At 40.2% G+C, this 15371-nt stretch overlaps 2 protein-coding genes across 3 annotated transcripts in view; one reads left to right on the top strand and one right to left on the bottom strand.

Annotated features, from left to right (window-relative positions):
- Positions 1-15371, bottom strand: part of Zscan12 (zinc finger and SCAN domain containing 12) — a 48229-nt gene that overhangs the window by 7757 nt on the left and 25101 nt on the right. The gene's annotated exons all lie outside the window — the stretch shown is intronic.
- Zkscan3 (zinc finger with KRAB and SCAN domains 3) lies at positions 5107-15129 on the top strand. 2 transcript variants are annotated; one of them, XM_047558004.1, is made up of 6 exons: positions 5107-5172; positions 9121-9599; positions 10976-11120; positions 12329-12393; positions 12680-12803; positions 13866-15129. In XM_047558004.1, exons 2-6 carry the CDS (start codon positions 9177-9179, stop codon positions 14717-14719), a joined length of 1611 nt encoding a protein of 536 aa, XP_047413960.1. In that variant the 5' UTR covers positions 5107-5172; positions 9121-9176; the 3' UTR covers positions 14720-15129. The 2 variants fall into 2 exon arrangements, with proteins under 2 accessions (XP_047413960.1, XP_047413959.1); XM_047558003.1 differs by lacking the exon at positions 5107-5172 and adding an exon at positions 5300-5473.

Raw genomic sequence — 15371 nt, 5'->3', positions numbered from 1 at the left:
TTATAATGAAAATACCTAACATACAAAATAAAGACAGAATTTTAAAGGCTGTGAGAGAAAAGAACCAAATTACATTCAGGGGGAAACCAATACGGATATCAGCAGATTTTTCAATCCAGACCCTAAAAGCTAGAAGGGCCTGGAACAACATTTTTCAAGCTCTGAAAGAAAATGGATGCCAACCAAGAATCTTATACCCAGCAAAACTTACCTTCAAATTTGACGATGAAATAAAATCATTCCATGATAAACAAAAGCTAAAAGAATTTACAAAAAGAAAGCCAGCATTACAGAACATTCTCAGCAAAATATTCCATGAGGAAGAGATAAAAAACAAAGAAGCAAATCAGCAAAGGGAGGAATTATCCTAAAGGAACTGTCAAATAAAGGAGGAACCAAGCTGTGTCAAAAAATAAATAAATAAATAAATAAATAAATAAATAAATAAAACTTTAAATATGAACCAAATGACCGGGAATACAAATCATATCTCAATAATAACCCTGAATGTTAATGCCCTGAATTCATCAATCAAAAGACATAGACTGGCAGATTGGATTAAAAAGAAAGATCCAACAATATGTTGCCTGCAAGAGACTCACCTCATAGAAAGAGATATCCATAGACTAAAGGTGAAAGGATGGGGAAAAACATACCATGCACATGGACTCAGCAAAAAAGCTGGAGTATCCATCCTCATTTCAGATAATGTGGACTTCAAGTCAAAGTTAGTCAGAAGGGATAAAGAAGGACATTTCATACTGCTTAAGGGAAGCATAAATCAGCAAGATATAACAATCATAAACATCTATGCCCCAAACAGTGGCTCACCCATGTATGTCAAACAAATCCTTCTCAATTTTAGAAACCAAATAGACCATAACACAATAATACTAGGTGATTTTAACACACCTCTCTCACCACTGGACAGATCTTCCAAACAAAAATTGAACAAAGAAACCATAGATCTCAATAACACAATCAATAATTTAGACTTAACAGACATTTATAGAATATACCATCCAACCAAGAGCGAATACACTTTCTTCTCAGCAGCACATGGATCCTTCTCTAAAATACACCATATATTATGCCACAAAGCTAATGTTAGCAAATACAAGAAGATAGAGACACTACCTGTATTCTATCAGATCATAATGGATTGAAGTTAGAAATAAATGAAAGAGTAAAAAACAGAAACTACTCCAATACCTGGAGATTGAACAATATGCTATTATATGATGAATGGATAACCGAAGATATTAGGAAGGAAATTAAAAAATGAGAACAAAGAAACATCATATCAAAATCTCTGGGACACTGTGAAAGTACTTAGAGGAAAATTTATTTCATGGAGCGCATTTAATAAAAGAAGTAAAACTCAACAAGTAAATGACCTAACATTACAGCTCAAAGCCCTAGAAAAAGAAGAACAGACCAACACCAAAAGTAGTAGAAGACTGGAAATAGTTAAACTGAGAGCTGAAATCAACGAAATTGAAACAAAAGAAACAATACAAAAAATTGACAAAATAAATAGTTGGTTCTTCGAAAAAATAAACAAAATTGATAAACCTTTAGCCACACTAACAAAGAGAAGACGAGAGAAAACCCAAATCACTAAAATTCGGAATGAACAAGGAAATATCACAACAGACACGACTGAAATACAAAACATAATTAGAAGCTATTTTGAAAATCTATACTCCAACAAAATAGAAAATTTCGAAGACATCAACAGGTTTCTAGAGACATATGAATTGCCTAAACTGAATGAGGAGGACATACACAATTTAAATAGACCAATTTCAAGTAATGAAATAGAAGAAGTCATCAAAAGCCTACCAACAAAGAAAAGTCCAGGACCAGATGGGTTCTCAGCCGAGTTCTACAAAACCTTTAAAGAAGAGCTCATTCCAATACTTCTCAAAGTATTCCATAAAATAGAAGAGAAGGGAACTCTCCCAAACTCATTCTATGAAGCCAATATTACCCTGATACCTAAACCAGACAGAGACACATCAAGGAAAGAAAATTTCAGACCAATATCCTTAATGAACATCAACGCAAAAATTCTAAACAAAATGTTAGCAAATCGCATAGAAAAACATATTAAAAAGATAGTGCACCATGATCAAGTGGGTTTCATCCCATGGATGCAAGGTTGGTTGAACATCAGGAAATCAATAAAGTAATTCACCATATCAATATACTTAAAGTCAAGAATCACATGATTATTTCAATAGATGCAGAAAAAGCATTTGATAAAATACAGCACCCCTTCTTGCTCAAAACACTAGAAAAAATAGGGATAGTGGGAACATTCCTTAACATTGTAAAGGCCATCTATGCTAAGCCCATGGCTAATATCATTCTAAATGGTGAAAAACTGAAAGCATTCCCCCTAAAAACTGGAACAAGGCAGGGATGCCCTCTTTCACCACTTCTTTTCAATATCGTCCTGGAAACTCTAGCCAGAGCAATTAGACAAACCATGGAAATTAAACGGATACGAATAGGAAAAGAAGAACTCAAACTATCCCTATTTGCTGATGATATGATTATATACTTAGAGGAACCAGGAAATTCCACCAGAAAACTTTTAGATCTCATAAGTGAATTCAGTAGTAGCGGGATATAAGATCAATGCACATAAATCTAATGCATTTTTATACATAAGTGATGAATCTTCAGAAAGAGAAATTAGGAAAACTACCCCATTCACAATAGCATTGAAAAAAATAAAATACTTGGGAATCAATCTCACAAAAGAGGTGAAAGACCTCTACAATGAGAACTACAGAACACTAAAGAAAGAAATTAAAGAAAACCTTAGAAGATGGAAAGATCTCCCATGTTCTTGGATAGGAAGAATTAATATTGTCAAAATGGCCATACTACCAAAAGTGCTATACAGATTCAATGCAATTCCAATTAAAATCCCAATGATGTACCTTACAGAAATAGAGCAAGAAATTATGAAATTCATCTGGAAGAATAAAAAACCCAGAATAGGTAAAGCAATCCTTGGCAGAAAGAGTGAAGCAGGGAGTATCGCAATACCAGATCTTCAACTCTACTACAAAGCAATAGTAACAAAAACGGCATGGTATTGGTACCAAAATAGAAAGGTGGATCAATGGTACAGAATAGAGGACATGGACACAAACCCAAATAAATACAATTTTCTCATACTAGACAAAGGGGCCAAAAATATGCAATGGAGAAAAGATAGCCTCTTCAACAAATGGTGCTGGGAGAATTGGAAATCCATATGCAACAGAATGAAACTAAACCCATATCTCTCACCATGCACAAAACTCAACTCAAAATGGATTAAGGACCTCGGAATCAGACCAGAGACCTTGCATCTTATAGAAGAAAAAGTAGGTCCAGAGCTTCAACATGTCAGCTTAGGACCAGACTTCCTCAACAGGACTCCCATAGCACAAGAAATAAAAGCAAGAATGAATAACTGGGATAGATTCAAACCAAAAAGCTTTCTCTCAGCAAAGGAAACTATCAGCAATGCAAAGAAAGAGCCTACAGAGTGGGAGAAAATCTTTGCCAATCATACTTCAGATAGAGCACTAATTTCCAGAATATATAAAGAACTCAAAAAACTCTACACCAAGAATGCAAATAATCCAATTGACAAATGGGCTAAGGAAATGAATAGACACTTCACAGATGTACAAGCAATCAACAAACATATGGAAAAATGTTCAACATCTCTAGTAATAAGAAAAATGCAAATCAAAACCACCCTAAGATTCCATCTCACCCCAATTAGAATGGCGATTATCAAGAATACAAGTAACAACAGGTGTTGGCGAGGATGTGGGGAGAAAGGTACACTCATACATTGCTGGTGGGGCTGCAAATTAGTTCAGCCACTCTGGAAAGCAGTGTGGAGACTCCTTAGAAAACTTGGAATGGAACCACCATTTTACCCAGCTATCCCACTCCTTGGCCTATACCCAAAGGACTTAAAATCAGCATATTACAGAGATACAGCCACATCAATGTTCATAGCTGCTCAGTTCACAATCACCAGATTGTGGAACCAACCTAGATGTCCTTCAATTGATGAATGGATAAAGAAACTTTGGTGTATATATATATATATATATATATATATATATATATATATATACAATGGAATATTACTCAGCCATAAAGAATGATAAAATTATGGCATTTGCAGGCAAATGGATGAAATTGGAGAATATCATGCTAAGTGAGATAATCCAATCTCAAAAAACCAAAGGACGAATGATATCGCTAATAAGTGGATGAGAACACATAATGGGGGGTGGAAGGGATTAGTGTTAGGGTTAGAGTTAGGGTTAGGGAGGGGGGCAAGAATGGAGGAAGGAAGGACTGTATATCGGGGAAAGAGGGGTGGGAGGGGTGGGGGAGACAGGAAAAAATAACAGAATGAATCAAACAACATTACCTATGTAAATGTATGATTACACAAATGGTATGCCTTTACGCCATGTACAGAGAAACAACATGTATCCCATTTGTTTACAATAAAAAAAAACATACAAATAATAAAAATAAAAAAATAAAAATTACTTTTCGTAACTTGCGCTTGTGATGGGAAATGCAACTGTGAATGTCAGTTTTTTAAAATTCAGCAACTTTTGCCAAACCCTTTTATCAATCACCATAATATAAGTGTTAGATTATCTTGGATTTTCTAGGCAAACCATTTGGCATTCTCCTTAAAAGTTATGTATATGTAATTAATATTTTAATTAATGCAATTAAAAAAACATTAAATAAGGGTATGGTAATACTCTCCCTCTCACCTTTCCCTTTTCACTGTTTCTAGCTATTCACCTCTCACAGGAAACCACTATTATTAATTTTCTTAGGAACTTTCTCAAGCTTTCTTTGTGACTACACAAGCAAATATAATTTAAATTCTTTTTACTCCCTTCTATCCGCAAATGTAGCAAACTATATACAGAGTTCCGTGCTTGATTTTTTTCCCTTTGTAATCGATGGAAAATTTTTTGAAACTCTAATAGCAAGAGGGGAGGGGAGGGGCGGCGAAGGCGGAGCCAGCGAACGACAGAGTGTCAGAGCGGCGGCTAGAGAGGCCCGGAAGTGTCTTCTGTGCCCCGCCCTGCGGGTGGTTTGCTAGTTTCGGACACTTTTGTGAGTATGGGGTGAAAGGGAGGCTCCCCTTTGGCGCCCACTTTCTCGTGTGGGTTTAGTTCTCCTCCCGTGGCTGACCTGCCAGTCCTGCTGTTCTTTGTTCCCCGGGTAGGGGCGCGTTTGCCTGGGGAGGAGCCCTTCCCTCACAGTGCCCTGCAGCCTCGTCTGCGGGGAGGGAGACCCCTGAGGAGGCCGTGGCGGGGACCGGGAGGGCGCTTCTTGGCCCCACGCAGCGGTGCCGGGAGTCCCTGCGCTGGGTGCATTGTGATGTCCTTGTCCAGCGCCGTTTTCCGTTGTTTGGGTAGGTCCTTCAGGGTGTTTGGAAATAGGATTCTTGGGTCACATAGACAAGCATTGAAAAATGGGAACCGTTACATTTTTACTCGTCCTGCAGACAAGGTCGGTTTCAAGGTCTTTAAACTATTCTGTGTCGCTGAGCAAGAGCCAGAACTTTGGAGTTGTATTGCCTGGTTGGATCCCACCCCTGCCACTTATTGGCTGTGTGACTTTGGGCCACTTCCTTAATCTCTCTGTGCCTTATTTTACTGTTTAGTAAAGGGGCGATTGATATCGCCTGAGTCACTGGGTCGATGTGAGGATTAAGTATCTGATATGGGTAGGAACCAGATACAGAGTAACCACAATGTGAAGATTTGCTGCCATTATTTCTATTGTTATTTCTAATTACAACAGCACATTGTCTTCAGTGAGTAGCGTTAATGACTGGCCTTTTTTTTTTTTACAGTTTTTTTTTTCTTTTTTGAATTTCAGGGTCATTCACCAGTTCTCTTTGTAATGGATGATTTCTATATTTTAGGAGGGAAAAGTAAGATACTCTGAAGAAGATCCTAACCCAAAGCAAAAACTCATACTGGTTTGTGTTGTGTTGTGATGTCTTGGGGACAAGCTTTCTTATTTATTTTCCAAAGAAGAAAGAAAGTGTCCTGGGAGAAGGCAGTTCATTCTACCTGAGCTGTTGAAAAAGACTCCACAAAGGAGGGGACACTTAAGTTGGACTTCTGGGCTTGAGTGCTGTTTACTCTGCAGATACATGGCAGCATGTACATAAATACTGTATTAAGAGCATAGTTATCAGTTTGGTAGGGTAGCTCCTGAACTCTTGGAAATCCAGGGAATCTTTATGCCTTTTTAAAAAACAGATTCCTCTGTGGAATGCACATAGTTTGGAAGGCATGAGTGTCTGAGCCCTACTGAGCTCTTACTGGCCCCTTTGACTGAGTGATCTGAACAATGACAACCTGCATGACTGTAGGAGATAGTCCCTTAGTTCAGTAATGGGGACAGAGGATCACCAGTAGGTGTGAACAGAAACAGGTGCTTATCCAGAATTAAAACCTTAGTAATTTTAGGCAGGAGAAGGCCCTGGTTAGGTATTTTAGAGAGCACTCTCAGGTGGCAGCCTGAAAGATGTGGTAGGAAGCTGGGTGGATTGAAAGTACTTAATTAGGCTAGAGACAAAAATGAGGGCCTGGCCATGCTGATAGCAGAGAGGAGAGAGAAAAGGAACAGATTTGAAAGGCATTCCAAGGGTAGAATAGATTGGAGCAGGTGATCCTTGTAGCAACTAAATGAGAAGAGATAGTCAGATGATTCTGAGGAAGCCTGGTGGCTAGTTGCTGCTATACTAGGGAATGCCATATTGGAGAAAGAATAGATGAGGTGGCAAGAAAATCAGCTTGGTCAGGGCATACTGAGTTGTATTTGTTTGCAAGATTTTCAGGTTAGAAGTGTCTGGGAGGCAGCTCATGGTATTGGGGGTTTGAACTTAGGGTGTATTCTAGTAAAGTGCTCTTACCATTGAGCTAAACCCCCAGCCCCTATATATATATATATATATATATTTTTTTTTTTTTTTTTTTTTTTTTTTTTGAGACAAGGACTCACTAAGTTATCAAGACTGCCCTTGGCAATCCTCCTGCCTTGACCTCCTGAGTAGCTGGGATTTCAGGATGTGCCATCACGCCCTGTTTGGATCAAGATTCCTTAACTTAAAAGTTAAAAATAAAAAATAAAATCTTTAGCTTAAGAAATATGAGTTAAAATCCTGCAAGTGATTGAACAATGTGAACAAGAAAAAGAAAGGTTCAAGAACAGAACACCCAAAGCACATTCAATTAAAAGGAGAAAAGCCAGTGAATTATACCATTAACTGACATTAATATAGTACTTAATACAAACTAGGCACTATTTTAAGAACCTTATACAAAAACTTGATGTTCACAGCATCCTAATCTGTTATCACTATCTCTTACAAATGAAAGTGAGATACAGAGATGTGTAGTTTACTAAGATCACCCAACTAGTAGGTGGTCAAGTCAGGATTATGAACTCAGGAAACCTGGCTTGAGAGTATACATCTAACCAGATTGTTACAGAATGCTGGGAAGAAACAGGAAGGGTAAAAGCAGGACAGAATAGGGTCCCTGAATCCAGGGACAAGTGAATTTCTGGAAGTAGACACCATCATCAGCTTGGTTGCCTGAGAAGAAGCCATGGAAAATGGGAATAGAAGGAAGCATCTCTGGTTACTTCTGCTGGAGAAATCTTGGTGGCCTGATTTGCTGCCTAAAGTGTGTTAAAGACCGAATGGGAAGTGAGGACCAGAGTCCAAGTCCGGAAGGTTTTCTTTTAAGAAGTTTGGCCTTGAAGGGGAGGAGAGAGTGGCAGATTGAAGGAAGGGCAAGGATCAGGGGCAGCCACTGAGTTATCCAGGGCAAAGGCTTGATGATGTGTTCTTCTTTGATATTTCTGAGAGATACAAAAGGTCCTCCAGTGCAAAGTTAAAGAAGTCTGGGGGAATTTTTCTTTTTGTTTTTGGCACCAGGGATTGAACCCAGGGGCACATTACCACTGAACCACATCCCCAGCCCTATTTTGTATTTTATTTATAGACAGGGTCTCAGTGACTTGCTTAGTGCCTCAGCCTCTCGAGCTGCTTGGATTATAGACGTGTGCCACCATGCCCAGCTATCCCAGCCTTCTTTTATATTTTATTTAGAGATAGGGTTTCACTGGGTTGCTTAGGGCCTTGCTAAATTGCTGAAGCTGGCTTTGAACTCGTGATCCTTCTGCCTCAGCCTCCTGAGCCTCTGGGATTACATGTGCCACTATGCCCTGAGGTCTGGGGAAATTCAACTTTCAGCTGAATTTAAGTGTTAATTTTCTTCTGGTTGTTTGGGCAAGCCTGTCAGGGAGAAAAATTAATTCATTTCTTTTGCTACAGGGCCTGCCATATTTTTTTATCCTCCCTTAAAATGTGGCACCTTGACCACAAGTACTTAATATTTGTTTCCTACTGCTACATAACAGTGTGCCAGACATTTATAACTTAAAACTTATTGTTCCCAGTTCTGTTGGTCAGAAGGCCAGGAAGGCTCAGCTGAGTTCTTTTTTTAGGGTCTTCCAAAGTCAAGATATTGGTAGAGCTGAGCCCTTATTTAGAGGCCACTTAAAAGCTCATTGAGGTTGTTGGTAGAATTAAGTTCCTCCTGATTAGTCTGGTATATCTGAGAAGCTATCTCATCATACTCAAAGTCCTGGGGATTAGGACAGCTTAGGGTCATCTTAAAATTCAGTCAACCACAGACTTGGTTGCTTATGGGATCATTCTGATCTAATCACAGAGAGGGACTTCTAGAGTCCAAGAAGTGTCTTGGTCTTCACTGAAAGTTGGTTGCTCCAGCATCAGTGTATATCTGAGTTAGTGAGGGGCTTGGAGGGTGTCCATATCTACTCCTAGGACATCCTTTGGGGATCTTAATGTGGGGTTCAGGTTTGGAATGGTGCAGAGGATGAAGCTACAGAGGCACTTGAACCTGGGGGAGAAATTTCTGCAACTGCTTCTTAGCAACATCCCCAGGCACCTGAGTATGAGAGGAGAGCACTCTTAGCAAATCGAGTAACTTAATAATGATTTCCACTTTTCAGGAATCTCCAAAAGTACCACTTGTAGCTACAGTGAGGCTCACACTGCCTTGCTAAGAATGGCTAGAGAATCAAAGGAAAGCACAGCCCTGGACACCCACTCTGCAGAAGACCAGATGGGGCTTCTGGTCATAAAGGTGGAGGAGGAAGAGGCCTCTGCCTTTGCAGAAGAGGCCAGTTTGCCCTGCAGCCCTGATCAGGGCAAGGAACACTGCCGTCAGCGCTTTCGTGCTTTTTGCTATCCAGAGGCCACAGGCCCCAAAGAGGTGCTGAGCCAGCTCCGGGAGCTGTGCCGACAGTGGCTGAGGCCTGAGACACACAGCAAGGAGCAGATCCTGGAACTGCTGGTGCTGGAGCAGTTCCTGACCATCCTGCCCAGGGACCTGCAAAACTGGGTGCGGGAGCAGCATCCAGAGAGCGGGGAGGAGGTGGTGGTGCTGTTGGAGTATTTGGAAAAGCAGCTGGATGAGCCCACACCGCAGGTAGAAAGAACAGGTTTAGTATCTGAGAGCTGTTGTCTGTGCCTTCCTGAACATCAGAGTGAGGGGCATTGCTTTAAGATCAGGAGTTCGGTCACTTTTTGTACTGTGAATTGGACCCCTTCTCAGATTATTTTTAAATACCTAAAGGATTACAAAAGAAATCAAAGTATTGATAAACATTTAGCAAAGTGTTAAATTTGTGATGAAGCTGTATATATGCCTTTTAGAAAAAAATGAATGCATTAAACAATAAGACCTACAGACAGGACTTAAAGATATTTCTGGTTGTATATGCTGGGGGAAAATCTGTAATTTCTCTTGATGACAATCTTGCAACCACTTATACCACATTGGTTTGTTGCTTTCATTCACAATTGAATACTGTTTTTCTCATAGATGAGTAAAAAATAAGACTAGTTTTTTCCTATCAAAATTCATGGACTACTTGGGATGGAATCCATAGACCTTTTGTTTTAAACCTCTGATATAAAATAGATTCTTATCTTTGTCTTCTGGCCTGTTTTATGAGGCTGTTTCATCTTTGTATTATCCAGTGTGTTTGAGCACATTCTCTCAGAGGACACATGGCCAGAGTCTTCTAACCAGTGCCCAGGAGACCAAAGTTCTTGACTTGGATCTATTGCATCGAGCTTTGTAATAGGAAATCATTTCAAGTCTCTTAACTTAATTATTTATAAAGGGCATGGGAATTTCTGAGCTACACATAAAAAAGTAACTTGGAAACTATAATTTTTTTAAAAAAATTTTAGTTGTAGATGAAAACAATACCTTTTATTGTATTTATGTTTATGCAGTGCTGAGGTCAAACCTAGTGCCTTACACATGCTAGACAAACTCTCTACCACTGAGCCACAACCCCAACCCAGAAACTATAAGTATTAATGTCTAAAAGGAAACCTGCATTTAATGAGGACATGCCAGATCCTATGTTGGTTGATTTCACATACTGTCATCTTATTTCCTGGTTCTGACAATTCTGCAAGCTAAAAATTATTATCCTCATTTTTCAGATAAGATACTAGTTTTTTGGTTTTTGAGAATTTCTTACCAGTTTCCAAAATGCTTTCATAAATGCACAGAGGGAACATAGAGTTGAGAACATGGCTCTGGTGCCATTCTGCCTGAGCTCCCATCTCAGCACTTATTAATCACTTATTAGCCAAGTGACCATGGGCAAACTGCTTAATCTGTCTCAGTTTCCTCATAAGTAAAATGAGGATAATAATAGTACATCCCTTGTAAGGTGGTTGTTCATGTTATTTATAATGCTTTTGGAAACATTGCCAGGCTCATAGAAAGTGCTGTAGAAGTATTTGATGAATAAATGAAAATAAAAACATATGAATGACTTCTAGGTCCCAAGTAACCAGGAGCAAGAATTACTCTGTTGCAAGGTGGCACTATTGACACCAGCCCTAGGGTCACAAAATAGCCAGTTCCCGCTAGTGAAGACTCTGCTCAAGCATGAATCTTTGCGATGCCAGCCCTTACAAGACAGAGGTGAGTATTATCTTCTGGCCTGTATGAATTCTAAATACCTCATCCAGTTTCACTGAAGGTCTACCTAGAAGACCCATTTACATGTTCATCACTGATCAATCCTACTTTGAGACTGAGACTAAAAAGGGAAATTTCAAACACAGTGATGGAAATCTTTCCATCATAAATAAGATGTTACTAAAATTTGGGTATGGAAAGAATTTGTTCTAAATACATTTAATGTGTAATTACGGAGGCTCCCTATGTCATAACCAGTATTGTTGGCACTGGGATATAGCCATCAGTGAGACAAACCGTGCTCCAATGGAGTTTCCATTCTGTTGTAGAGGATGGTAAATAGACACATTAATAAAACAATTTAGATAGTAGTAAGTCTTATAAAGAAAATAAACAGTCTAAATTGCTGGTTAGAATATCCCACAGTTATAGGACTATTATAAATTAAAGGGTAAAAATTTTCTAAAACCTGGGTCTGTTATTTAAAAACCCTCAAATTTACTCCATAGGAAATGACTGTATGCTCTTCGGTGTTCTCTCAAGTGCCTTGAACATGTGTGTAGGTTCTTGCAACACACAACACCAGCACACACCAGCCAATGTGCAATCTTTATTTCTCAACAGAAGCTCTAGCCTAAACCAACTGTTTTTCCCCCTTTTACTGTTTGCCTCCTATAAGGAACCTAAAGTTCTTTTTCACATTTCTGTCTCTTGACTCTGAGTAAGTTTTCTATAAAACCAGACTCCCATTTCTGCTTTTCTGGGTCCAGCCTTATCTGACTCTTAGTTTTTCAAAACCAAAGCAGAATTCACCCTCAGAGCTACTAACCAAAAATTCCATTGTTCTCCACTCCCTAACAAAATTTAAAGGATCCTCCAATGGAAAGCTTTTGTGTGTGTGTGTGTGTGTGTGTGTGTGTGTGTGTGTGTGTGTTGGGGGGGGGGGTGTTTGTTGTTTTTGTTCCTTTCATTTTACCACTCCTTACAGGGGTCCTGCATTTTTGCATGCTCTTTTTTATATCATGAGCACACCAGATGTCTTTAGCCCTAGGATTGGAGCTGGTAAGGATCAGGTACTTTGGAAAAGAATATGCTATGTATAAACTTGTTTGGCAGAAATTTATTAATACAGTTTTTGAACTTGGATTCCCCACAAGGCAGGGAGTCTGAATACCAAGGTAGATCTCATCCAGAGCTTATTTCCTTCTTAGTTTCCCATGGAGGCAGCTGCAGAGAAGACACAGTGGTAGCTGCCAGGCTCACTCCAGAGTCCCAGGTGAGCTGGAGCCCCTCATCCTCCCCCAGTTCCTTTTACTATTGTTGTACATCTGAGGACATTTCCTCCCACCCTACCCCTCTTTTTCCCTGACCCTACGTGCTCCACACAAATCCTAGAAGGGATATGAACTTTCTTATCCCTTGTTGTAGGTGGTTTATCACTAACTTAATGTAGATATACACTCTAGAAGGTTGTCCAGTTTTATTTAGTGACTTGGGGAGTTGTCTGTGGTTCCCAGATGTTCCCTATTCCATTTGGTCAACCACTTCTTCTGTTGCTATAGGGGATGCTGAAAGTGGAAGATGTGGACCTGACCCTGTCCCCTGAGTGGACACAGCTAGATTCATCTCAGGTGAACCTCTACAGAGATGAAAGGCAGGAAAACTGTGACAGCCTGGTCTCCCTGGGTAAGACTGATGGGCACTAACTTCTCCCAAGGTTCCTTGGCATCTTTTGTATATTAGAACCTGTAACTGTTAGGTTGTTAGAAGCTGTTGATCCCATTATGTTTGGATTCAGAACCACCATTTTTGAAATTCTGTTACTGACTCCTAACTCATTAATCCTTCCTAACTTACCTTCTTTACTGCCCTGCCAGTGGTTCAGTTATGATGAGTGGGATGAAGCACTCTACAATTCTGGCTTACAGGAGATATTCAACAAATGTTGGCTTCTGGGGCTGGAGGTGTAGCTTAGATGTAGAATGTTTGTCTAGTATTAATGAGGTCATGGGTTTGATCCCCAACAGTGGGGGGAAAAATTGTTGATTTTTTTCCCCTTACCTTCCTGTCCCTAGCCATAACTAAGGGAAAAAAGCAGAGGAGCCTTTTTAGGAAATGGGCCATGAAGTCATAGAGCATGAGAATTAGAAGCTACCTTAGACGTTGACTTCAGATCCTGAAGGGTTACCTGACTTGTCAGAGGTCTGTAGCTCATTGGCAGCACAGAGGGGGCTCCAACTTAGATCACCCAGTGCTGATACCTGTTCTGTTTGGGAATCTTACCTCTACCTAGGCCACAGTCCAAGAAAACTGCCCTTGTCTTTAGTCATTGACAAATGTACTGAGTCTCCATTTTCAGCACTTCAGAAATCCTTTCCTTTGTCCTATTCAATGTCGCCTTCCACTTAGCTCTTTTAGTATCTAATTCTAGATGTTTGGCCCTGCCTTACCATTCTTACTGTTTAGAGATCATCCCTACCCCATGTATCCGCACCATAGCACAGTCCTTGGTTCTCACCACCTTTCCTCCACTCACTCCATTCCCAGTTGTACCCTTCTTCCATTGTCCCCCATTCTCATTCTCAGGTCTCCCTCCCCAGCACTCTTTATTCCTGTCCTTTTTCCTGCACTTAAGTCCTCTTCCTTGGCATATACAGACCTCTGTAATCCTAGTCTCCCAGTACTCATCTCAGAGCTTTCTTCCCGTGGCATAGCACCGTTGACAGTTGCTGGCCTTTGTTGTTTCAGCTGGTGAAGTGCAGAGTAAGCTCAGGAATTTGCCTGTAGCTGAGGAACATGCAGAACAAGATCCTGGGCAGATACCATGCCATCAGGGTGAAGATGTTGCCCAAATGCCTACCCATGCAGAAGCTAGTGAACAGGAGGCCAGGTTACAAAGAAAGCAGAAAAATGCCACAGGGAGTAGGCGACACATTTGCCATGAATGTGGAAAAAGTTTTGCTCAGAGTTCAGGCCTGAGTAAGCACAGAAGAATCCACACTGGAGAGAAACCCTATGAGTGTGAGGAGTGCGGCAAAGCCTTCATTGGGAGCTCTGCCCTTGTCATTCATCAGAGAGTTCACACTGGTGAGAAGCCATATGAGTGTGAAGAATGTGGCAAGGCTTTTAGTCACAGCTCAGACCTTATCAAACACCAGAGAACCCACACTGGGGAGAAGCCCTATGAGTGTGATGACTGTGGGAAAACCTTCAGCCAGAGCTGCAGCCTCCTTGAACATCACAGAATTCACACTGGGGAGAAGCCATACCAGTGCAACATGTGTGGCAAAGCCTTTAGGCGGAGTTCCCATCTCTTGAGACATCAGAGGATCCATACTGGAGAAAGAAATATTCAGGAACCTGACTGGGAAGGTCAGGGTAGGATGGAAAACCAGTGGGAAAATGTTGGAACTCCTGTGTCTTATAAGTGTAATGAGTGTGAAAGAAGTTTTACTCAGAATACAGGCCTTATTGAACATCAAAAAATTCATACTGGTGAGAAACCCTATCAATGTGATGCATGTGGAAAAGGCTTCACCCGAACTTCATACCTTGTTCAACATCAGAGAAGCCACCTAGGGAGAAAAATTTTGTCTCAGTGACTGGTGCTGAACATGCCAAAGTCGGAGCTGAACTGAAGCCAGCCTGAAGCCCTTACTGGCTACAGAAGCTGAGGGCTGGGGTTTTACTTACCAAAACATCATCAAGTGTTAGAATATATAATCTGGCTGAGATGAATTATCTTCTACATTCTAAAAGTTGATTAGAACAAAACTTATTTATAGGAGGCTATGGGAGAGTTGTTTGGAATTAAATTGATTTCTAGACTGACAAAATGCTCTCAGCCAGCACTTTATTATGATGTCTACTGGGTGGATGATTGTGATTTGGGGGCTCACTATCCTGACCATTCTTTTTTACTATAATGAATCCTTGATGCTTGGTCAGATTCATGAGATCTTACATCCTCTGTGCCTTCTAAACAGGTGCTAATAAACGTTTATTAAATGTACCAGTGAGATTACTTTCATAGATCTGAAAATCTGATGTTGTCTAGATTTCTGCGGAACTTCACACCAGGCCATTTGTGCTTGTATCTAAAGCATTGAGGTTCTGGGTTCTGAGTCAATCTAATACATTTTCTGCCAAGTACATAGAATTGGCAAAGCAGGGATAAAGGTGGGGTTACTGTGATAGGATTCACATTTCTTTACCTAACTGGGAATTTTGGTAAGAATGCCTTAAACAACTTAT

This window comes from Sciurus carolinensis, chromosome 7, assembly GCF_902686445.1.
Source record: "Sciurus carolinensis chromosome 7, mSciCar1.2, whole genome shotgun sequence".
In the NCBI taxonomy this organism is placed as follows: domain Eukaryota; kingdom Metazoa; phylum Chordata; class Mammalia; order Rodentia; family Sciuridae; genus Sciurus; species Sciurus carolinensis.
Note: the sequence above shows the minus strand (reverse complement) of the source record. Positions and strands in the feature narration are given on the sequence as shown.

What these genes read in the sequence shown, in the direction of transcription:
- Zkscan3 (XM_047558003.1), top strand. Translation starts at nt 5,440, where the DNA reads ATGTCCTTGTCCAGCGCCGTTTTCCGTTGTTTGG. An exon ending in TGGATGAGCCCACACCGCAG is followed by an intron (nt 9,600 to 10,975) that starts GTAGAAAGAACA and finishes AATGACTTCTAG; the next exon opens with GTCCCAAGTAACCAGGAGCA. An exon ending in GGCTCACTCCAGAGTCCCAG is followed by an intron (nt 12,394 to 12,679) that starts GTGAGCTGGAGC and finishes CTGTTGCTATAG; the next exon opens with GGGATGCTGAAAGTGGAAGA.